The 24,419-nt window shown below is 46.2% G+C and overlaps 1 protein-coding gene across 3 annotated transcripts in view; it reads left to right on the top strand.

Annotated features, from left to right (window-relative positions):
- The window catches only part of RECQL5 (RecQ like helicase 5), a 912,465-nt gene that overhangs the window by 397,463 nt on the left and 490,583 nt on the right, over window positions 1-24,419 (top strand). For all 3 annotated transcript variants that reach the window (XM_078654534.1, XM_078654536.1, XM_078654535.1), the window contains 4 exons: window positions 7,590-7,695; window positions 17,104-17,215; window positions 17,326-17,488; window positions 19,391-19,473. In XM_078654534.1, the coding sequence (XP_078510660.1) occupies window positions 7,590-7,695; window positions 17,104-17,215; window positions 17,326-17,488; window positions 19,391-19,473 (464 nt within the window). The remainder of the gene's footprint in view (window positions 1-7,589; window positions 7,696-17,103; window positions 17,216-17,325; window positions 17,489-19,390; window positions 19,474-24,419) is intronic.

Below are 24,419 nucleotides of genomic sequence, written 5' to 3'. Positions count from 1 at the left end.
CCGGACTCCAGTCCGGGAGCCCTTTGGTTATGTTGACGCCATCTTCGGCGGTTAGACACGCCTTTACAAAATGATGTGAGAATTTGTCTTTTTTTAATCGAGTTGGATCTTTAAATAGAAAAAAAATAAGTAGCACAAAAGTGTTTTTTTGAAGCACGGGTGAAAGCACAGATGATATGGGAGGTGAAGCATCGCAAAGGACACAGGTGGAGGCAAACCATACAGAAGGTGAGGTAGAGGCAGTGGTGGCAGCCAAATGAAAAAGTGGGCGGTGGATGGGTGGAGGGGATGTGGGGGGAGTGCAGGTGGGAGAGCATGGGGTGGTTAATAATTAAAATAATTTTTCAAATGACTTACCTGAAGCTACTGGCCACCTCTCGCATCGCACATTGATTGTCTTCTTCCTACCTCTTTGTCCCATCAGGCACTGGGGCAGCATCAGACTCCCTTTGGAATCCTCGTGCTGCTCTCATACTATGAGAGCAGCACAGCATTGGCCTGAGCGAGCTGCTTTGACACTTTGCTCAGGACAGGGAGTCTATGCTGTTTCTCCAGCCGGCTGTTCAATACTGACGGGTTGGAGAAACCTAAGTGCGCATGTGTGTTTGGCCAGCCTGAGACTGCCGGCCAAACACGCACGTGCACTTACAGTGCAAGAACCAGTCCTCCTTCCCCCTCCCATGGCCCCGGCCCCGCTCCTCCCTACAGAGCTGGCTCAGAGTCAGCAGCTGAAAAGTAAAACAGTAATAACATATTGTTTTATTTTCAGCTGCTGGTTCTTCGCCAGTGGGGCGTTGCTCCTCCGCCATTGCAGAGAAGCTGCCCCTAGGTAGAGGGCACAGAAACAGGCGAGAGAGAGCAACATAGAGGGGCAGTGGGAGAAGCACAGGTGACAGAGAGGAACACAAAGTGTGTCTGGTGGAAAGAAGCATTCAAAGAAGACATCTGAAAACACATGCTTTGTCATGGAGTGCTCCACCCAATAGAACACCTAGTACAGTGGAAGGACAAAAGTCATGCATCCATCATCCAGGGGATGGACAAACACAAGAAGTGTTTCTTTTACCTAAAGTCCTCTATGGCTATTTTCATAGTTCACGATAGTGCTGAAATACCCACATTACCACAGTGTATCTCCTCCTTGATGCAAAGTGGTACAAAGCAGTGGAAAGCACAGTTTCTACAATGAAAAGCGCACCTTTCCTGTGCAAAATACCCTCCGTGCTGGAAAGTAAATCCTCTTCCAAGACTTTGCAATGCATGAGTTTGTAGTGGTGCAGTGTTAAATCTATTCAAATGTTTTTCAGGAGAGAGAAACCTACTTCAAACAAGGGAGAGTTGGCAAGTAAAACATGCATTTCACTAATGTATGCACTACAGCGAATCGTGCAGAATAATGCTCCGCTATTACTTTTTGTAGATTACTACACAGGAGCCATTTCACTTATTTGAAAATTAAGGAAATGGTTTTAAGTTTGTTTGAAAATGCAGTGCATGTCTTTAATTTCAACTTGCACATAGAACATATCCTGAGGTTAAAGAAGTGTTAATATGAGGTAAGGTTTTGTGTTGAAAAGTATCTCTTTTCCTTGACCTGTGAGTCTTGCCTACTGACAGTTGCATTTCAGGATGGGGGGGTTCTAGGAATGGTGTGTGAGGCAGGGTGGCTGAGGTGGCCAAGAATTACGGCCACGGTCCGGCATACAGTGGAATTGAACAGCTTGGATAGAAACACCATATCAGACTGACCTTCTCTCATTTACATGCTTTTTTACATGAAGTATGTCATATAATCAGGCCTGTACACTACTGACTATTTAGGTAGGATAGTTGGTACCAGTGTGGCACTCTGGCTCCACACATGGTCAAATCCACAGGCTTTTCCAGTGATGTCCAAGCATCAATTATGGACATGCCATTATATGGTACCCATCTCTTCACAGACATGGCGGGCTCGGCCCAGCAGCGCTTTAAAGACAGTAAGGGTACAGCACTCTCACTTGGCCTTTCAGCACCCATGCTGCAGTTTCCCAACAATATTGTTCTTTTCAAGGCCAAAACTTGCCTAAACATCACCTGACTTCTAATCCTATCGTAGTAGAGGTTGGAGATCAGGCCGTCCACCTCAAGGCATTCATGGACAACGTAGTACCCAATCTAACCTGTCCCCACACTCCCGCTGCAAACCCCCTTTAGTTTGGCCTCAGCAGCACGTCACCCAGTTGTATGCAGCCTAAGCTATTTCCTCTATGGGTGGAGCATCACATCGTTCAGATGGGTGCTTCCAATCTTCCAGGGTGGTTATGCCCTACCCTTCTTATCCACCCCTCCAAACATGCCACCTATGCCACAAAGGCTTTCAGATGACCACTTGTCCATTCCAGTAGCGGCCTGTCCCCTGCCAAAGTGGCAGGGTGGGCCGGGCTGGGCTGGAGAAGGAACGTGGAGGGGATAGGGAGGTCAGGGGGCAAAATAAATAAATACAGTTAAACACCTAATGCGCAGTGAATGGAGTTCCCCCCTCACCCCCACCAGCAGTGTCATCCCCTGGACCCGCCCCCAAGACCCGTCAGTCCTGGGGCGGGTCCAGGAGATTAAATTAAGCTATAATAGAACAGGTTTAAAACCCGTTTTATTTGCTGGTGGTCGCGGGGGCAGCGCTCCTCCGCTCTAATGGAGCGGTCGCCGCTGGTCCATTTTACAAAAGGAAGTTCAGACTCCCTTGGAGAAGGAAGCCATAGAAAAGGAGCAGGCACTAGAAATCGGGACTGGTTGATACTCCTGTTACTTTCGGTTGCCTCAAAACTATGCATGGCATTGTCCTGTTTTAGATATCCGCCCTCTGAATTTCTTTCTTAAAAAGAATATGTTTGAGATGCCCACTCTGGCATAAGTTTTGTTAACCCAGGATCCAGGCAACTGGACGGTAGCTTTGGATTTGCAGAGTGCCTCTGTTCACATCCAACCTCGAAGTGCCATAGACGTTACCTGCAGTTTCCTGTAGGCCACGGGAGCTTTCAGTTTTTCTATACTCTCCTTTGGCCTCACCAGCACCCTTGGGTGTTCACAAAAGTGAAGGTAGTGATTACTGCAAACCTCTGGATGTTTGGAATACCACTATTCTCATACCTTGGCAACTGGTTGCTGAAGGTGGACTCACCTCAATCAGTCGTGAACCATCTCCTGACGACGGCAAACCTTTTAACATTCTTGGTTTTCTCCATCAATGTGCCGAAGTCACACCTTACTCATTTTCAGAGACTCCTATTCAGTGGAGCCATCCTTGATGCAGTGCTATCGGGCCTTTTCTCAGCCTTAACGAGTCCAGGACATTTGGGTTATGATCCTGCTGTTTCAGGCTTTGGCCTGGGTCTCAGTGTGAGGGGCTTTGTGACTTCTTGGCCTCTTGCATCCTGCTGGCGGTCCACCTTAGGTGGCACATGCTTGCTCTGCAGTGGGATCTTAATTCTCAGTTGGTTCCGCACCATGGAAACCTATCCAACTCCATCCAGGTGTCAGAGGAAATTGAGAACAATTTGCAGTGGTGGTTGCTGGACCGCAGTTGAACCAGTGGCAGATGCCTCTCCCTACCCCACCCAGATCCAAGGGTTATAACTGATGTATTGTTGCCGCGTTGGGGTGGTCATTTGGGAGTGTTGGAAATCAGAGGACACTCTTCTCCATCAGAAACCAGTCTCCACATCGGTCTGTTGGAGTTGCAGGCAATTTGCTTGGCATTGAAATTCTTCTGGCCCACGGATTAGCCCAGTGGTACTTAATGGATTTGTAAATTAACTTTTAGCCTACGCCGTCGATCTGGTGATTATAAATAGGGATCCTCAGTAGGCGATGCCAGCACTGGCTCAATTGGCAAAGGACTTTGGTAGCCGATCAGGGTACTTACTAAATGAAGGGAAGACACAAATAATCTGTACAAAAAATATTGTTAAATCTGCTGCTAGATTTGTGGATTCGGCGGTTTACCTAGGGGTGAGAGTCAATGCCTCAGTCGATAAGATTGTTGCAGATAACTATCTTCCACTCATTAAAACAATAGAAGCTTATTTGAAAAGAATAGACGTGTTACATCTTTCACTGATAGGGAGGGTAAATATTTTAAAAATGACAATTTCCCAAAGTTTTGTATTTATTTCGGGCTATACCGCTTTTAATTGAGGAGAAATGAATTAAAAGTCTGCAATCGATTTTTATAAGGTTTATTTGGCAGTATGGGAAAGTATGACGCTCTATTAATTTCATGTCACTCCCACTGGAAAGGGGCGGGTTAGCCATGCCAAATCTCAGGCTTTATCATTGGACCTGCCTTTTGACACAAATGGCTATCCTTTTTCAACCAGATGCCAACTCGATTGTCGAAAATGGGGATATCCAGAGCCCCCCTTCTATTTTTGAGTTGTTACAGGGGAGAAAGGCTATTGGTTTATTGATGCGTGAAGTTGACCGCAGGGACTATAAGAGGCCCGGCTTAAAATTTTGGAAGGGGCGTGGGGGACCTGGAAGGCGATCCTAAAGTTTCTTAATATTTCAAAGATAAACCCATACCTCCATTTGTGGAATTCTAGTCTCTTTCCTCAATTAGGTACTGATAGAAATTCACTGGTTTGGAAGGAGTATGGAGTTAAGACTTTGGGAGATATTGTGGTGAGAGATGAAATACTGGGGTTTGAAGTAATTCAGCAGAAGTTTGGTATCCCTCCGAACCATTGGTTTTTATATGGTCAGATTGCACAAACCTTGTCGGCTCTTAGGCCCAAGATTTCGCTGGCTGCAGGCAAACCATTGGTCGATTTCTGAGTAAAAAGTGGGTAAGAAGATTAGAGTAGTATATAATCATCTTCTGTTGGGAATTCAAGATGATCTGGAGAAGGTTGAATCAGCTCTGGCATCTAAGTTGGTAAATCCTGATGTTGATCTGGATCTAGCCCTACTTCTGAATAAGAAATTATTTCGGTCCTCAAATTTGAGGGCCCAGCATTACAAAACATTGTTCAATCTGTATCATACCCCAGCGAAGCGATTTGCTTGGGGGGTCAGGGAGGACGATAGGTGTCCCAGATGTAAGACTGGCCCAGCAGACTTAATACATATGTTTCACCAATGTGATTTGTTAGTTAATATTTGGAAGGAGATTATAACATTTTGGGAGGGGCTGCTAGGTCATAAAATCGATCTATCCCCTACCCTGATGTTATTAGGCACGGATGATAAGGTGATGCTGGGGAAATATGTAGAAGCCTTTGTTTTTATTTCAGTAGAGGTACTCCGGATCCTCATTTCATCGGGATGGAAAGATACCACCGCTCCCTCATTCCAAATGTGGCTTGCAAGATTATTGGGCATGCATTATATAGAGTCGTGTCTATATGAACAGAAGGGCAAAAAAATTCGGGAAATGGGTAGAAGAATATGGGCACCTCTTAAAAAGTGGAGGGAAGCAAGGCTATAATGGTATTTTAAATTATTGTATGTCAAATGCTTACATTAACTGTTGAATCCTTTTTAAACATCATTTTAGGTTCTTTTAGTCATAAGATGATTTTTATGGAATGTATACTGTTATCATCTGACCGGCACTTTTAATTCTATAATTGCTCTGAATTGAAATTTGTACAGTACAGTTTTTTTTTTGTATCCTTTCTATTTTTAGGGAACAATGAAATTGTATCTGGTTTTCTCTTTTGCTACTGCACCAGAAAATCTCAATAAAAATATTTGTTTTAAAAAGAAGAAATTCTTTCTTCTGACCATCAAGTGGGCCAGGCGCAGGTCTTCACGGACAACACCACCACCACCATGTGGTACTGTAACAAGCTGGGCGATTAGGGTTGTGTATTGTTCACCAGGAGGCTGTATGCTTCTACAACTTGTTGGGTCATCAAGGCTTTTCCTTGATTGCACAAAACCTGGCAGGATTTTTAAATGTTAGGGCAGATGAGCTCAGCTAAGGTTGTGAACCGGATCACAAATGGTCAATACACTCTGTGGTGGTGTAGGGTGCCTTCCAGCAATGGCAAACCCTGGCTCGATCTTTTCACCACAGCTAAGAACGTAGTGTTCAAAATGTTTGCGCTCTTTCTTGTAGAATCTCTATCTAGCGCAAATTCCTTCCGACCCTCCCTCCTGCCCATTGTGTGCAGCATGCTTCTTTTCACCATTTAAAATGGTTCCATTTAGAGAGCTGGACACTGTCAAATTTGAATTATGCTGGCTCCATGTCTGACTGCACAGGTAGATATTAGAAAGAAACTGATGTCGACGTGCGAAGGTGATGGTTTAATATGTTCCCGACGTCCCTTCCCTAGCGGGACAGACCCAACGCAGAGCCTCACAACACCACCTACCAGCAAGCAAGGAAATTACTGAGCAACATCTCGTAAAACAGTCTGGGGTATTCACCAGGGGAAAAATCTGTGGTTAAATAGAGAATCTATCAGGAAGAGTGTTACCAAAGGAAAAGAACTTGTTCTTTTCAGCTTTTTTTCATTTGTCATGTTTTTCTTTAACTTTATTTTTAGGGGTGCCTCCTCCGTAATAGAAGAGGAGCGTTGCCCCACTGCCAGCACTACAACAGATGATAGAACAATAATAACACGTTGTTATTATCATTTTATTTATCTCTGTCAGATTTAATTACGTCCGACAGGATAGGTGGGGCCGGGCCATGCAAGGAGGAGTACTGTGCACATATAAGTGCGCATGTATGTTTGGCCGGTCGTCCTAGGCCGGCCAAACACACATGCGCACTTATGCTTCTCCAACCCGGCTCCTAGGCACCGTCTGGGCGGCAAACACGGCTGCTCAGACCAATCCTGGTGCTGCTCTCATGTGAGAGCAGCATCTGTATTGGGTGGGGGGTCTGTGCGCTGAGGGACCATCCCCTTCCAACATCCGAGACACGATAAGCAGAAGGAGCAAGGCGGTCGGCAGCAGAGAGGAGCGGCAGGTAAGTGGTTTTTCTTTTTTTTTATTCTCCAACCTCTCCTTTCCAGTCCCTGCCCCCGCCGCCCTACTGTTTATTTTATCTCAGTTTTACGTTTTTGCTGCAAGTAAGTTTTTTTCTTTTTTTTTAATCAGGACATTTCGAAATTAGTCATTGTAGATATACAATGCGCTAAGTTGTTTGAGTCTGCAAATATTTTATGTATGCAGACAGCTAATGTTCAAAGAAAATAGTGCTGTACAGTGTTGTTGCCAGTGTTTTGTTAAACTAATATAATGATTCTATAATGCCTTTCTGAAGTGCTCACCAGCGAGGGGAGACCCTCTGTTCATTTTAATGTAATGTCTCTCCATAGCAGGGGAAAATGGTCCTTTTTCAGTCAAAAAACAATCATGAAATCATTTGACTTGAATTGCCACAATTCTTTCTCCTATCGCCTAGTAATGTTTTTCACCGTATGTGTGTGTGTGTGTGTGTGTGTGTGTGTAAGAGAAATGTCTGTCCGTGTTGTGTCTATTGTGGTAATTCATAAACAGTTGCTTAAGTATCGATTGTGTGCTACCCGAAGGCTGTTTTGTGAGCCTGTGGTGTGAATACTGAGCAGTTTCTTCTCTCTTTTTCTCTGCAGGGTTTTGGCGGTTGTGGTATTGTGTACTGCAGGACACGAGATGCCTGCGAGGAGGTAGCAGTGCAGCTGTCACAAAGAGGTGTGAAAGCCAAGGCCTACCATGCAGGTAAGCCATGGGCTCATAGTTTAACTCACTGATGCGGTCTCACACAGGTAGTATTAACTGTGATGGTTCAAGAAGGTAGTGTGGGTTGGTTATTAGATGATGACAAGAAGGGAGCAGGACTGGTTGACACCTAGGTGAAAATGGGTAGAGTGGAGGGTCCCTAGAGTTTGAGGTGACAATGATTGGAAAGCAGAGTGATTTCCTCCATAATTGATGATTGTGGATGGATGTGTGCTGGCTGCATATTTAGTGCTGCTTGAGGGAGGGTTCATGGCAGGTTGAAGCTTAAGTGATTGTTGATAGAGTGGTGATTTGGAATGAAATTGGATTTATGGTTGAGAGGACATCTCATGGGTTGTAATACTGTTTGACTCTACTATGAAAGTTTTAGGTGTAGTCTTATTCGTTTGGAACCTGGACAAAAATTGTTTAAGGAATGCTAGTGGATTATATCATTTGTGCATGCTCCACAGTTGGGTCATTGATGAAGAATATGGAGGTGTTGAGTTAAGTTGAGTTATCAATGACAGCTGTCATAGTAATCATAGTGGATTATATGCTCCTTAGTGCCTTGTGGTTGGGCTTCAATGAAGGCTGAGGAAGTGGTCTCGGCAGTTTGAGTTATGGATAATTTCATGATCACGCATCTCATCCACGCGCTCACCCCTTTTTACACACATTTTTAATATGTTCCCTTTCACCTACCTACTGTATCAACACTAAATACCAAGCTCAATTTATAGAATGACCAGTTCCGGGACCTTTGCACAATAACACTGAACCAAATGTTAAAAAGCCTTTTTATGTGTCTGTTAAATTATGTTTAGACAGTAGCAACTATAGCAAGGCACTCTAACGCGTTCAGAAGAAGACATAACGGTGCTTTACCAAACTTCAAACATAAATGAAATGAATACTTGATGGTTGAAGGAGGATTTTGTTTTTTGGTATGTCATCGTCCGGTTCTAGATGGTGGCTGTAAGTGAGAGTCTTAGTAAGTTTGGTTCTCGATGACTGTGTCTTGGTGAATTGTGTTGAAGATGGTTGACCGAGTAGTGTAGGAGATTTCTGGATGGTGGTTAAGTATATTCTAAATAATACTATTGAGGGGACATGGTATAGATTGTTATCTACTCTGTAAGCATCTGTTCTTGGCATGTAGAGCTGTAGATTCAAATACTCCTGCCACCTAGTGTTTGGTCTGGATGTTTGCAAGTTATTTTTCTTTGAAGAAGTCTTTTCCAGTCACAAGGTAAGTGACTCCTCCTTTCGGTGATAGTGCACATGGGCTTCGACTCCATTGTTAGATTGTTTTCCTGCAAGAGGGTGAGAATGGAGTAAGTAAGTGTAGTATAGAGATGTGCATGTGTATGTAACGTAAGTAATAACAACTGCAACAACCACCGGTGTCCTAGACGAGGGGGGTGGGGGGAAGACGCATGTGAATCTACAGCGCTACATGCCAAGAACAGATGCTTACATGTTAAGTAATATAATCCATTTGAGGTATGTGTGCTGTATATACACGTGATTAGCATAGTCTGTATAGCAGTATTCTCTCAAAGCAGTGGCTAACCAGTGGGTGTTGGAGGTGTTTGAAAAGTGTTTTTAGCACTGCTTGTCTTACATTAGCTTGATGACGTGCTAATACATCCACACAATAATGTTTCATAAATGTGTGTGGTGTAGGCCATTTAGCTGCCTTACATATGTCCGCTATGGGAATGTTACCCAAAAAGGCCATAGATGCTTCTATTTTGCGAGTAGAATGTGCTCAAGGAGGTATAGTTAAAGTTCTTTTAGCCTTAACATAACAAGTCTGAATAAATTTGACAATCCATCTAGAAATACTCGATTTAGAGATAGGATTTCCTTTTTGAGGTGAAGCAAAGGCAACAAAATTGTTTTGTTTTGCGAACATCTTTTGTCCTATCAATATAATATAATAGTGCTATTTTGACAACAAGTGTATGCATAGCTCTTTCTGCTACTGAATCAGGTTGAGGGAATAACACAGGTCAACTGATTGGTTAATATGAAAAGAAGAGGCCACCTTTTGAAGGAATTTTGTGTTAGTACGAAGAACCACTCTATCTTTAGGAAGTTGAAAGAAGGGTTCTTCTAAGGTTAATGCCTGTAGCCCACCAACATGTTTTAGTGAAGTTATAGGAATTAGAAAGGCAACCTTCCACGAAATAAATTGTAGTGACCAATTGTGTAATGGTTTAAAAGTTGGACCCATAAGCCTTGTTAGAACAATGTTAAGGTTCCAGACAGGTGCAGGTGGTACCCTGGGTGGTATTGTTCTACTAAGGCCTTCCACAAAGGCTTTAATTACTGGAACTTTGAATAAGGATAAATGTTGTTTATTTTGAAGATAAGCAGCTACTGCTGCAAGATGTAGTCTAATAGATGTATAGGCTAAGCTTGCTCGTTGTAGATGCAAAAGATAACCAATAATATTTTGTATAAATGCATCCAGTGGATCAACTGTGTTTTTATTACAATATATAACAAACCTTTTCTATTTTGCTGCATAACATTTCCTAGTGGTAGGTTTTCTTGCTTCTTTCAGAATTGTCATACAATCTGACGGTAGGTTCGGGTTTCCAAATTAATTGATTTCAAGAGCCAAATCGCTAAGTTGAGCTCCTTTGGATTTGGATGTCTGATTTCTCCATGGTTCTGTGTGAGAAGGTTTGGATTGGGGTGAAGCTTCTGGTGTAGGATTACTGTTAGTTCTAGTAACGTGGTTGACAAACCCATGTGGAAGCCACTAGAATTTGTGTGAGGGATGTCTGGCTGAGCTTCCGAACTAGAAATGGAAGGAGAGGGAGAGGCGGAAAAGCTTGAGCAAATTTCCCTGACCAGTTCATCCATAGGACATTGCCTTTGGATAGAATGTGTAGGAACCTGGAGGCAAAGTCTGGGCATTTTGAGTTCTCTGCTGTCGCAAAGAGATCTATTTTTGGAAGTCCCCATTTTTGGAACTAGGGAAGGAGCACTTGGGGGTGGAGTTCCCACTCGTGGAATTGTTGCCGCATCCTGCTGAAGAGGTCAGAAAAGTCATCTGTTCCTGGAAGATGTTCTGCTTATAGTTGAATCTTGTGATGAACCGCCCCCACGGCCAAATGTTCTGAGAAAGGCGTGACAGTTGTAAAGTGAGGGTCTATCCCCCCCTCCCGCCACTCTGTTTTTGTAGATAGTAGATTGTTGTCATATTGTCACTTTCCCTAATAGGTTATGTAGAAATGCTTTTAACGCCAGCTGAACTAACTGCTTGCAGCTGTAGGTAGTTGATGTTAAGGTTTTATTGTTTGGTGGTCCAAAGACCCTGAACTGTTAAATGTTGTAAATGTACACCCTACCCTGTGAGAGGTGTGTCTGTTGTGAGCACGATGTGTGGATTAGGGTCGATAAACGCCCGCCTTTTTGATAGATTTTGTGTGTTCCACCACTGCAAAGACTGATGAGTGCGACGTGTCTAGATCTTTTAACTGACCATGTGATTGATTCCACAGACGTGCTAAGCATTCCTGAAGAAAACACATATTTAGTCTTGCATTAGGCACTATTGCAATGCATGATGCCATCAGCCCATGTAATTGCATAAAGGTCCCGACTAGGAGATACTGGTTGTCTTGGAAGTGTAGTAGCAGTGTTTGAAAATTGTTTATCTTGGCTTTATTGCAATATGCTGGAGCTATTTGAGTGTTTAGAATAGCTCCTAGATAAGGTTGCATTTGTGAGGGTTGAAGATGGGATTTTTGTGCATGGATTGTAAATCCCAACTGATGTACAAGGTTCATTGTCATTTGAGTGTGTTGGCTTTTATGAGCCTATCGTCCTGACATGGGAAGATATTAATTTGCTGTCTTTGTAGATGAGCTGCTGCTACTGCTAGGCATTTGATAAAACACTCTGGGTGCAGTTGTTACTCTGAATGGTAGTAGTTTGAACTAATAGTGTTTTTGTCCTATGACAAATCTGAGGTATTTGCAATGTGCTGGGTGAATGGAAATGTGAAAGTTTGCGTACTTTAGATCCAGTGTTGACATAAAGTCACCTTGTTGTAAAAGTGGAGGCACTTGTTGAAGTGTGACCATATGGAAGTGTTCTGATAATATCAACAGGTTTAATGGCCTGAGATCTAAGATTTGCCTTAAAGAACCATTCTTTTTGGGAACTAGGAAATAGAGTGAATACACCCTTAACACTTGATGTTGCAGTGAAACTGGTTCTATAGCTCCTTTTTGTAGAAGAGCCCATACCTCTTGTTTGATTAGATGTTGGTGCTGTAAAGAGAGTTTGTGAGTACGAGGTGGAATATTGGGAGTGTTGTTTGTGAACTCCAGGCAATAACCATGTTGGATAATGCCCAATGGCCATTTGTCTGATGTTAAAGACTGCCAAATGGAAATAAATTGTTGCAGTCTTCCCCCGACGGGAGAAAAATAATCGGGGGGAAGGGATATGAAGTAACTATTTGTTAGGGGATGGAGAGGAACTTGTTGGTGTGCCTCTACCTCTTCCTTTAAAAAAAATCCTCTATATCCAACTTTATAAAATCCTCTAGCAGGGGAGAATTGTGTTTGGGTCTTGTATCAAGATGCCGCCGTATCCGTGATATTACTTTTGGAGCCTCTTCTATGAAATGAGCGGCGAAAGAAGCCTCTGTTAGAAGGAGACTGTAACGCTCCCATAGACTTTGTCACCTCTGTATCCTTCTTCATTTTCTCACGTGATTGGTCCACTTGAGGCCCGAAGAGGTGTTTTTTATCAACAGGGGCATTAAGGATAGGTTGTTGAACTTCTGTATTAAAACCAGAGATTCTTAGCCACGCGTGTCTTCTTAGAAGAATACTGGTGTTTACTCCTCTGGCTGTAGTATCCGCAGCATCTAACGCACACCTAATAGAAGAATTGAAAATAAGTTTTCCTTCTTGTACCAGTTCCTGCCCTCTTCTCTTGTGTTCTTCTGGGAGATATTGTAATAAATCTTCTATTTCGTTCCAGTGGGCCCTATTGCATCCAGCCAACAGACCTTGTGTATTGGCTGTACGCCAATGGTTGGCTGATTGAGCAGCTACTCTTTTCCCCTGAGGCATCTATTAGTTTTGATTCTTTATCTGAAGGTCGTGCCACCCCTGAGGTTTGTGAGTTTGTCCTTTTATGGGCATTAGAGGCCACTAAAGAATCCAAAGGCCACTGGCCCTTAATAAAAACTGGGTCAGATGGTGGGGGTTTATATTTTTTGTCCACCCTAGGTGTTATGATACGTGCCCTAACTGGATCTTTAAAAATATCGATTGCATGTCGCATCATACCCGTTCACATAGGCAATGACTGTGATGTTCTCCTTGTGTTTCCTAAAGTTTCAAACAGAAAATACTCTTCTATGGCTTCCTTACGTAAAGTCACTGCCCTAGCAATTAACTCTTGATATGCAGTATTATCATCAGGAGGGGAAGGCTTAGCCGGATATAGATCTAGATCTGTGTCTGCATCTGTGTCAACTTCCATCTGGAGAACAACAGCGACCGCAACACCAGCACCCTGCTCGACAACCTCGCCAACCTGGGACTCAAGCAACTGGTGTCCACCCCCACCCACCTCGCCGGACACACACTCGACGCAGTCTTCTCCTCCAGCCCAGACATCGACTTCAGCCACGCCACAGAGCTTCAATGGACGGACCACAGCTGCGTCCACTTCACCTTCAAGAGAACGACGAGCCACCAACACCAGCAACAGGCCGCCCGCAGAAGCTGGAACAAGATCACAGCAGACCAGCTCGCCACCTCCCTGAGCCAGCACCCCCCTGCCAGCTCAGCGAACCCCAGCCAGGCCGCCGACAACCTCACGAAGTGGATCAGCAACTGCGCGGACGAACTCGCCCCACTGAGGACCCCGCCTAGCAGACCCGGCAGCAAGAAGGCCCCATGGTTCACCGACGAACTCAAGAGCTCCAAGAAGAATTGCCGAGCCCTCGAGAAAGTCTGGAGAAGGGAACCGACACCGGACAACAGGACCTCCTTCAAACTTGCCACCCGGAAACACCACCAGCTGATCCGCGCCGCCAAGAAAACAGCATTCAAGGACCGGCTGGACAACAACGCACACAACTGCAAGGAACTCTTCAACATCGTGAAAGAGCTCTCCAACCCCAGCGCAGGAAACAACGACATCACCCCATCGCAAGACCTCTGCAACTCCCTCGCTTCATACTTCCACAACAAGATCGCGGACATACACAACAGCTTCAACAACCAACCAACGCACACCATGACCGAGCAACCACCCCCCACCACCACCCTCCACGCCTGGACCCCGATCAGCACCGAAGACACCATCCGCACGATGAACTCCATCCACTCCGGATCACCAACCGACCCCTGCCCTCACCACGTCTTCAACAAGGCCGACGCTGTCATCGCACCCCACCTGCGAGACATCATCAACACATCCTTCGACACCACCATCTTCCCTGAGAGCTGGAAACACGCCGAACTCAGCGCTCTACTCAAGAAACCAACAGTGGACCCCACCGACCTCAAGAATTACCGCCCCATCTCGCTCCTCCCGTTTCCAGCCAAAGTCATCGAGAAGACCGTCAACAAGCAGATGGCCGCCTTCCTCGAGACGAACGGATCCCTCGACCCCTCACAGTCCGGCTTCCGAGCCAACCACAGCACCGAGACCGCCCTCATCGCCGCCACCGATGACATCCGAGCCCTGATGGACAATGGAGAAACAGCGGCCCTCATCCTCCTAGACCTCTCCGCGGCATTCGACACGGTCTGCCACCGCACCCTAGTACGGCGCCTCAGCAACATCGGAATCCAGGACAAGGCGCTGGAATGGATCATCTCCTTCCTCGACGGAAGAACATAGATAGTCCGCCTACCACCGTACAAGTCAGAGGCCTCCAAAGTCATCTGCGGCGTCCCCCAAGGATCATCTCTGAGCCCCACCCTCTTCAACGTCTACATGAGCCCCCTCGCGGCCATCGTACGCAAACACAACCTCAGCATAATCTCCTACGCCGACGACACCCAGCTGATCCTCTCCCTGACCAACGACCCCGCCGCCGCCAGAGCCAACCTACACGAAGGGATGAAAGAGGTAGCCGAGTGGATGACGACCAGCCGCCTGAAACTGAACTCGGACAAGACGGAGGTCCTCATCCTGGGCTCCTCACCCTCCGCCTGGGACGACTCCTGGTGGCCTCCCGCCCTGGGCACCGCACCCAAACCGACAGACCATGCACGCAACCTGGGCTTCATCCTGGACCCCTCCCTCTCCATGACCAGGCAAGTCAACAACGTCTCCTCGGCGTGCTTCAACATCCTACGCATGCTACGGAAGATCTTCTGGTGGATCCCCACCGAGACCAGGAAGACCGTCACCCAGGCCCTCGTCACCAGCCGACTGGACTACGGCAACGCCCTCTACGCCGGTACCACCGCCAAGCTCCAGAAGAGACTCCAGCGGATCCAGAACGCCTCAGCCAGACTCATCCTCGACATCCCGCGAACCAGCCACATCTCCGGACATCTGAGAGACCTTCACTGGCTCCCCGTCAACAAAAGAATCACCTTCCGCCTCCTCACCCACGCACACAAAGCCCTACACGACCAAGGCCCGAGCTACCTCAACAGCCGAGTCAACTTCTACGCTCCCAAACGCCACCTCCGATCAGCCAACCACGCCCTCGCCGCCGTCCCCCGCATCCGAAAAACGACTACAGGAGGAAGGTCCTTCTCCTACCTGGCCGCCAAGACCTGGAACTCCCTCCCGACCGACCTGCGCCTGACCCAAGACCACCTCTCCTTCAGGAAGAAGCTGAAGACCTGGCTGTTCGAGCAGTAGCGGCACCCCCCCCCCCCCCCCCCCCCCAGCGCCTTGAGACCCTACGGGTATGTAGCGCGCTTTATAAGTGTCACTGACTGACTGACTGATCTATATTATAGTTATCCCATGGATCTGGTGGTGGCCTATCATACGTGTCATCGTCATCTCCTATACCTGCGATGTGTAGAGGTTCTGAAGCTGGTATAATAGGTACTGGTGAAGAAGGTGGAGGGGTTTGAGGAATGTTAATAGGGCTAGTAGCCATGTCCTTATCCTTTTTAAGAGGGATTTTATATTCATTGTCTATTTTTTGTTTGGAAGATGGTATTACTGGCTTAGTTGTAATGTGCCCATTGTCAGGGCATATATGGATTTTTTTTTGTTTTGTTTTTTTGTGTCATGCTTTCTAGAATAGGCTGCGGTGGCTTTAGAGGAGCATCTTTGTTTTGGTGACAAACGTTTCGGTGCTGAACTGGGTCTATCTTTTATCTTTTGATCCTGCATGTTTCAGAATCGAAAGGGTGTCATCTCGGCTCAAATCCGAGCCGGAAGGCTTGACTTGCTGTTTTGGTGCCGAGCCGGATGGTGGGGCATTGGAATCAGAGCTTCAATGTCTACCATGGCCTGATGCAGTGGTGGTCCAACAGGCTTTTGTTTGGTGGAAGCAAGTTTGGTGGACAAATGGGCTTTGGTACTCATGGCACCCCGTCCTGGTGGAACATTGTCGGACTCTAGTTCGATCTCCAACTCTGAATCGGGTTCCTGGCCAGAGAAAGTTTCCTCCTCTTCTGTTGCTGATGCTTCTATTTCTTCGTTTTCGATATCTTCTCTGAAGATATTGTGGGTGTCCTAGATACTCTGCCGCTGCATCTCTCTTCGTCGAGCTCGATGGTCCGGCAGAGTCTTTTTGGATCGGAACGACCGACAAGTGTTACAGTAGTCTTATTTATGATCCGGGGAAAGACCGAGGTTACAGACTTTATGAAGGTCGGTGCATGGGTATTTGGAATGGCACCAAGGACAAAATTGAATTGCTGTCCGTTCCGTTGTCAGAAGACTCGAAAATGGATTTTTGAGTGGAATTAGAGGGAAACTAGCTTGGCCCGAAGGCCGCGGTTAGAGTTTTCCGACTGGATAATGAAAGTTTTCTGAAATTCGACACGCACCATACCAATGAGGGTAGAGTAAATTGTGCACCAACGGGATCCTGATTAACGGTTTTGAATCTGAGCGCTGCAATATACGTCCGCACCTGATGGCGGAAAGAAAACAATGGAGTTGATGCCCATGCGCACTATCACCGAAAAGGGGAGTCAGTCACCTTACCTCGTGATCGGAAAAGACTTCTTTGAAGAAAAACAACTTGCAAACATCCGTACCCAAAACTAGATGGCAGGGCAGGAGTATGCAAAGCATGTGTATCTACAGCACACATGCCTCGAATAGATGGTTGTTCATGTTAGTACTGGCTGTTGTATGGTACTGGAGGCAGTAGGCATTGCAAGGAGAGATTATAAATAATTCAGTTCTGTTTATATTTATCCCCGCTGGCAGGACTAAATGGAAATCTCAGAGCTTTAATTCAGAGTGAGTGGATGGAGCAAGTAGTACCAGTTATAGTAGCTACCATCAGCTTCGGCATGGGCGTGGACAAGGCCAATGTCCGGTAAGTGACTGTAGTCATGACAGTTTTCATCTGGTTGCCAGAATGAGGCATGTGCTACATTGTTGACTCTGACCCCTTATCACATTGTCCCTTTTATTGTACTGTATTAGATTTGTAGCTCATTGGAATCTAGCTAAGTCAATGGCTGGCTATTACCAAGAGTCTGGAAGAGCTGGTAGAGACGGGAAGCCTTCTTGGTGCCGACTTTACTACTCCCGGTGCGACCGGGACCAAGTCAGCTTCCTGATCAAGAAAGATACTGCAAAGAGCCAGGTGAGTTGTTGTAAAAATGTCTTTCAGTGTACTTGTAACATTTTTCTTTTTGTAATGCCCTAATTAGCAGGTGCAGCTGTTACCTAGCCTCAAGCGCATAAATGACTCTATAAGCCCTGTCAAGATTTGAACTAGGCCCAGGGCGAGTTCGTGGAGAAGTGACCAAAAAAAACTTCACCACTCTACTCAGAGTTCCGCAAGTGGCGGTGTGTGTTAAATCACACCATTCATGCTGATTTTTAGCATTGGGTGTTTGTCCCGTGCTGGAAAATCAGTGCGAATGGCACCATGTGCAGTGCAAGAGGGTGCTGCTTCTTTCGGTCACTAAAGTAGATGTTCTACTTCAGCGGCAGCTTCCTCAATGCAAACGGAAGGTTTCTCAACGTGAGCGGTAGCGGCCATCCACGACTGCCCGCATAGAGAAATCTTGCAGGGAGGTGGTCTAGAGTAATATTTTCCTTGCTTGCAGTCACAACTTAACGTTGGTATGCGAGGAAAAAGCACAGTTCTGCGTTTTTCGGAACACCGTGCACTTTCGGAGTGGGGAGTACTATGGGAGCTGAGCGGAATTTCACACCCAGACTAATTTGAAACAATAGATCTCAACAGTGTGTGTTTAACACAGTATTTTACTGGATATAAATGCCAATGTGCTACACTGCCATGCCCCAAGCAGGTCAGTGGCCACTGCAGTCCAGCATGCATGTGTGACTCATCTGCTCACCCCAAACTACTGAGGGATCCCCTTCCCCACACGTACACTACTATTTTCTTTACTGTCACTCCAAGTTTGAGGTTCATGATGGCCCCTCAGTCATTGAGATAGTTGCTCCACACTGAAAGAATTTGGGTAAATCTCCCGTCAAAATAGAGAGAGTTTGGCAAGCACAAAGTGGTAGCTTGGGTATCCTAGCTCTCTCTTGGTAGCCAGCAGATGGTTGAGTTTCTCTCTGAACACAGAAGCTAAAACGTAAAAAACAAAGAAAACCCATTCCAGATCGCACAGTATATTGTTTGTCAGAGCACGTGCACCAAAAGGCATCTTGACAGGATGTCTGCTAAAGAAACGAGAAAGGCACATGAGGGTTGTATTGCTGGAGTTTATCTTTACCTCGCCATGAAACGCCCAGCCAGGGAATCGGAGGGCCTTTACCTTGTATCTTCAGGTTACTGAAAGGCAATGCAGGCCCTAGAGAACCTCGGAGACCCAATCAAATTTTTGTTGGGTGTAAACTAACCTGATTGCCATATTTTGCAATTGCCACAATTTATATACATAAAAAGGTGGAGAAAAAGGGAAAGGGGATACAAATTCCCTTCAAGGTAAATAGAGGGAGGAATTCCAAGATGGAGCCCCATCTGATTTAAGTAATCCTAACTCTGTTGCTTAAATGACTTCAGGTGGTCTTTGAAGTTTGTAGAAGAATTCTGGGGTGGTTTGTTTTTCTATGGTAGATATTTTTCCAGTTTCTTCTAGCGTTATCTTTCACATTTGATTGCGCGGCCTCTGATTTTCATCTCAGTTAATAGCAGCACACTTACAGTAAGAGTGTCATTGTCTGTACTCCTACCTGACAAAGATATGCATTTTAAAGCCTCTCGTGTTTTGAAGTGGTCCATAGGTTTATCCCTGGTGGTTAGATAGAGGCCCTTATTCCTTACAGTGGGAACCCTGAGACTCGCTTGTGGATATGAGGGCCATGGGATCTTCCTTAATTTGTGTGTCCTGCGTTTCTCTCAAGTTTGGGTGGTAGGACATGTTGGTCTTGTCAGATGAGGGTCCTCCTTTTAGAGTTGGGTAACACTCTAGTTGTATCTCTTGTGGTGTTTTACGAACTCTAGTTTTATCATTGTGGTAAGAGGAGGGCGCTGCTTTCATCTGTTCTTCCATTTTGTACTCAGGCAAAGCGAGGAGGAATAAAGGATAGCGACAAGGCTTCGATGGCTGCCTTTGAGGCGATGGTCGACTTTGGTGAGGCACTGGGGTAAGTGAGGCAAGATCTGTATAAAAGGTTTACCTTTTCACAGCATTACCAATTATGTATGATTTTTGAACTGATAACTTACTTTTTATGAACATTTTATTATCCCAGTCTTGAGACTTAAGGGTGTTAAAAAGATGTTTTTGTGACCAGTTCTACAGTAATGTTATCAGCCTTAGTTGCCATTTAACTTGCAGATGCATGTTTGCAGGAAAACATTAATTCACTGGGCTGTCCAACTACCTGAGAATGGTTTAACGGTGCGCACTGCGCTCCTAAAAGTAGTGGGTTGAGTCAGGCTTCAGGAGGAGGGAGATCCATAGAGAGCAGTGCGGGCAACTAACTCGAATGAGGTTAAAATAGGAGTGTGATGCGGTTCAAACATATTATTCCAAGATGATATCGATGTGATGTGGAGCTTGGAGTAATAGAGTTTGATGTGACTGGTAAAGGAGTCGTGCTCTGACAGCTCACATTTCCTGTGCTGCTTGCTAAACATGATATACTTGCTTTGTATTGTAGACTCCCCTGTGCTCCATGTTTTGAGTCAGTCTGGTGAAGACGAGCCAGGCCCCACTAGAGGCTAGTGATATCATTACCAAATTCCTGCAGTAGTGGTTTTCTTTAGGTTACATTACTAACATTTCTGGGTACACAGAGTCCTACTTCAAAAGAGTGCTTCTATTGAGGCGGATCCTGGTGGAGCCCAGAGCAGCACACCCTTGAGTTTATTTGTATTAATGCTTCTTATATTGAGCAGACTCTAAGCATTAAACCATTGAAGTGCTTTGCATTTGTTACCCTGAACTCCGAAAAAGGAACAGTAAAGCCACTGGCAGATGAAGTGAGGATAGGCAGTGGATTCTGGGTCACCAAGTCTTCGAAGAAGAGAAATGTTTATAAATTGATAGAGACTTCTAGCCGCAGATTCCTTACCTTTGAATACTCCTCAGGCATCAGACTAGATCTGGAAAATCTGAGCATTACCCCTGCGCATCAGTAGGTGTCACTGAATGACTCCGCATTGACATCGTCCACGCCGTATATGACGTGCACAGTGCGTATATGGGCACCACCCCCGTGCGCTGACATCAGAACATTTCTTTCTGCACCCACAGCGCCGAGCTAAGTCCGCGCTTTATAAGACTTATATTCATTCATTCATTGCGGAGCCACACCCTTGATCTGCTCTGCACCTCCCTGAATTTCCCAGAGCTAGAGTGACCCCCCACCCAACTTAAGGATTTTCATGATGGTGTGCACCTCATTTTTGGGTTGTGGACCCCTCTGGAGCACCTTTTGGGGCCCACGGTTCTGGAAGGTGCACTGACTGGACTTACATCAGCAGGTTTGCCCTCGGTGCCAATTGGGCCCTCTGGAACCCTTCCTGCATCTGGACTGACTGGTTGCAAATTCTTGGCATTTGCTGTGATTTGGTCCTATTGTGCTATTCCTAGTGCCAAGCCCATAGTCATTCCTGACTACGATACAGAGCCGGACCGGTGTCGTTCAATATCAACACTGCTGCTGAACGAACCCTAATGACTGTCTGGGTTGGAAATGATGCCTCCTTTTCTTGATTAAGCCCTGTGGGTATTTTGACTGGGGTGGATCCGAAGAGCCTTATGGCTACCCTGACTCCCATGAGGAGCCTTTGGCCCAATTGGATGATAACTGGTATGATGAGCTGGCAGATGCCAGTGGTCAGGACACCTCGCCAGAGATCGGTATGGCATCTCCTAATGTGGCTCCGGAGGAATAGCCCTCCTTTGCTATGGGGGTGAGGAGAGCAGCTGAGGTAGTTGATGGGACAGACTTGCTGAGCAGGTCTATTGCTTCATCGGTGACACTCCGCCACCACGCATGCAGAAGTCATCTGGCTTTTTGGGGGATGTCTAGGCATCCCTCATGGCCAAGCCTTTCGATGACTCTTGCCTGATCGGCGACAAAGCTGATTCAGTGCTTGAGTGATTCAAGGAGATTAGGGTCACCGCTTGGTCGTTTTGGATTGCCATGGCCCCACCCCAGCATCACCCTGCTTTTCTCTCCTTCCGTGGCTACGTCCTTTCTAACAGAGCCAGCACTGCCCAAGCCTTTCCGTGCCCACTGACACGGCTCCCACAAGTACCTTTGAAACCAAGGTCAGAGATCTAGCTAGTCTTTCCCCCCAGACCCCTCCATGGCAGCCCCAGCCTCAAAACCCATTTAGTATGCCCTTGCAACCACACAGGTACCCAGATGGAGGCTGGATCGGTACCACCTGCACCAATGACGAGTCTTAACTTCGGACAAGTGGGCTTCCAGATTTTACTTGTGGGGGTTATACTCTTCCATTCTTGGAAACCCTGCTGCCCCTGCCACTGCCCTTGGGTCAGCTGACTGAGAACCACCTCTTTTTTTCCCAAGGAAGTGCAGGTTTTGGGCAAAGGATCCATCGAGAGGGTGCCAAAGTCAGAAATAGGTTGTTTTTGCTATTCCCACTACTTTCTGGTGCCAAAGAAGAATGGAGGCCTCTGTCCTATCCTAGATCTGTTTCCCCTCAATGCCTTCCTGAGAAATTAACAGTAGCTCGAGTCCTGTCTGCAGTGAGCCCTGGAAACTGGATGGTAGCAGTAGACCTGCAGAATGCTTATTTTGATGTTCCCATCTTGCAGGCCAATTTGCATTGGTATTACCTAATATTCGTGGTGGGCCAGGAGCATTTCCAGTACGATGTGTTCCCATTTGGCCTTACCAGTGCCCCATGAGTGTTCACGAAGGCGATGGCGGTGGTTCCAGCACATCTGTGAAGGTCGGAGATATCAGTCTTCCGCTACCTCAACAACTGGTTGTTGAAGGGCTCACCATAGGCAGTCCAGTCATTGTCCACCTCCAGAATATAGTGCATCTCCTGCATCTCCATCTCAATGTGCCGAAGTCACACCTGAGTCCTTCTCAGACCCTCCCTTTTATCAGACCCATTTTGGACACAGTGCAATTCCGTGCATACCCTCTGGAGGGGAGAGTCCAGGACATTCAGGCTATGATCCCGATGCTTCCACCTCAGTTCTGGATTTCAGTGAGACTGACTTAGACTGCTGGGTCTGATGGTCTTCTGCGTCCTGCTGGTGAAGTACCATCAATGGCATATGCGGGCTCTGCTAAGGGATCTAAAGCTCCAGTGGGCGCTGCAGCAGGGGAATTGGTCAGACCTGATTCTGATTTCGAAGGAGATAGCGAAAGATCTGCAGTGGTGGTTAACAGACCGCGATTTGGTCAGCAACAGACCCCTCTCTCTTCCCCACACAAAGCTGACAGTGGTGACTGATGCGTCACTTCTAGGCTGGTGCAGCCACCTGGCAGAGGTGGAGATTAGAGACCTCTGGTCTCTGGTGGAGACTCTACTTCACATCAGCTTTCTGTACCTGAGGTCGCTTTGCTTAGCATTGAAAGCTCTGCTTCCTTCCATCAAAGAGAAGCTGGTCCATGTGTTCACGGACAACACTACCACAAGTGGTACTGCAACAAGCGGGGTGGAGTGGGGTCCTGGACCCTGTGCCAGGAAGCTCTGTGACTCTGGACATGGCTGGAACGTCCGGACATTTTTCTGGTCATGACTCATGCATCACCTAGCAGGATCTCTACATGCCGGGGCTGACAAACTCAGCTGTCAATGCATTGTGGACCACAAGTAGTGTCTGCATCTGGAGGTGGCTTCAGGACCGAGGATAACCTTGGCGCGAATTATTTGCCCCCGCTGAGAACGGTCGTTGTCAGCACTTATGCACACTGGTGTTTCCAAAGTGACTCTTGTTTGGAGATGCGTTTGAACTAAACTGGAATATAGGATTCCTATATGCTTTCTTACCGATACCGCTCCTCCCTGGAGTTATGAAAAAGATAAAAATTGACAAGGCCCAAGTCACCCTGGTGGCTCCAGGTTGGGCGAAGAGAGTATAACCAGAACTCCTCAGCATGATTATCTGTTCTCTGATCAGGCTAGACTTTCAAGAGGATCTGCTGCTGTTGCAACAAGGCAGGGTCCTGAAACCGAACCTGTGCATGCTCCCCTTTCATGTGTGAAATTTAGTGGCGACAGTTGAGGGTACTCGATCTTCCTCCTGTGGTCTGTTACGTCAACCTGGTAGCCAGGCATTGATTAACAAAAATATGACTGCTGTTGGGACATGATTGTGGCTTGGTGAGCTGAGAAACACGTTGACCCAATTCTGCACCCCTGTCCACCTTAGCCCAGCAAGGCCTTGCTCTGACCACAATATAAAATAAGAGGGCCCTGAAAAATGTGGGCAGGGGGCCAAGGGCAATGACAGGAAAAAGAAAACAAAGGAAGATCTCCTTGCTGTCCAAAAGTGGAATATCTCACTTTTAATGGTATACTAAATTCCTGCGTACTGACCAAACCAACATCTGACTCATTCCGGACCTTGCTTCTAAGGAGGCCGCACTATGCGCAGCTATGGACCCATGGTCTGCTCATTTTAATTGATTCATATTTGGATCTGTTGTAATCCACTACGACGCGTGGTAGAGATTTACATCGCATGAGATCGCTCCCCACGTCTCCGGGACCAGGACTGTTGCCTGCTTTCAGATTTTTTTGAGGGGTATGTTCCCCTTTGACACTCTTACAGTTCTCTTCAAAACATCATATATACGTTTTGTTGCCGTTTTTCCCCCTCTCTTCATTCCACTGTGTACTATTGGAGTATACCACTTGAGCGCCCTGATGAAGCTGTGACACCGGACCGGGGAGTCACGGAAACGCGCGTCAGCGAAGATTAGGACTGGGGCATTAGAATGTCAACATCATATTAAGAACTCTATGCCAAATGATTACAACTATAAACATTATAGTGTCTTATTGTGGCACCTGTATTAAGTATTAATCTACAGTATGTATTACAGAATTACTTTTTGTTACTAGTATTTTTCCCTGGTTTCTTCTCCAT

Source organism: Lissotriton helveticus, chromosome 7 (genome assembly GCF_964261635.1).
Source record: "Lissotriton helveticus chromosome 7, aLisHel1.1, whole genome shotgun sequence".
NCBI lineage: Eukaryota > Metazoa > Chordata > Amphibia > Caudata > Salamandridae > Lissotriton > Lissotriton helveticus.
Note: the sequence above shows the minus strand (reverse complement) of the source record. Positions and strands in the feature narration are given on the sequence as shown.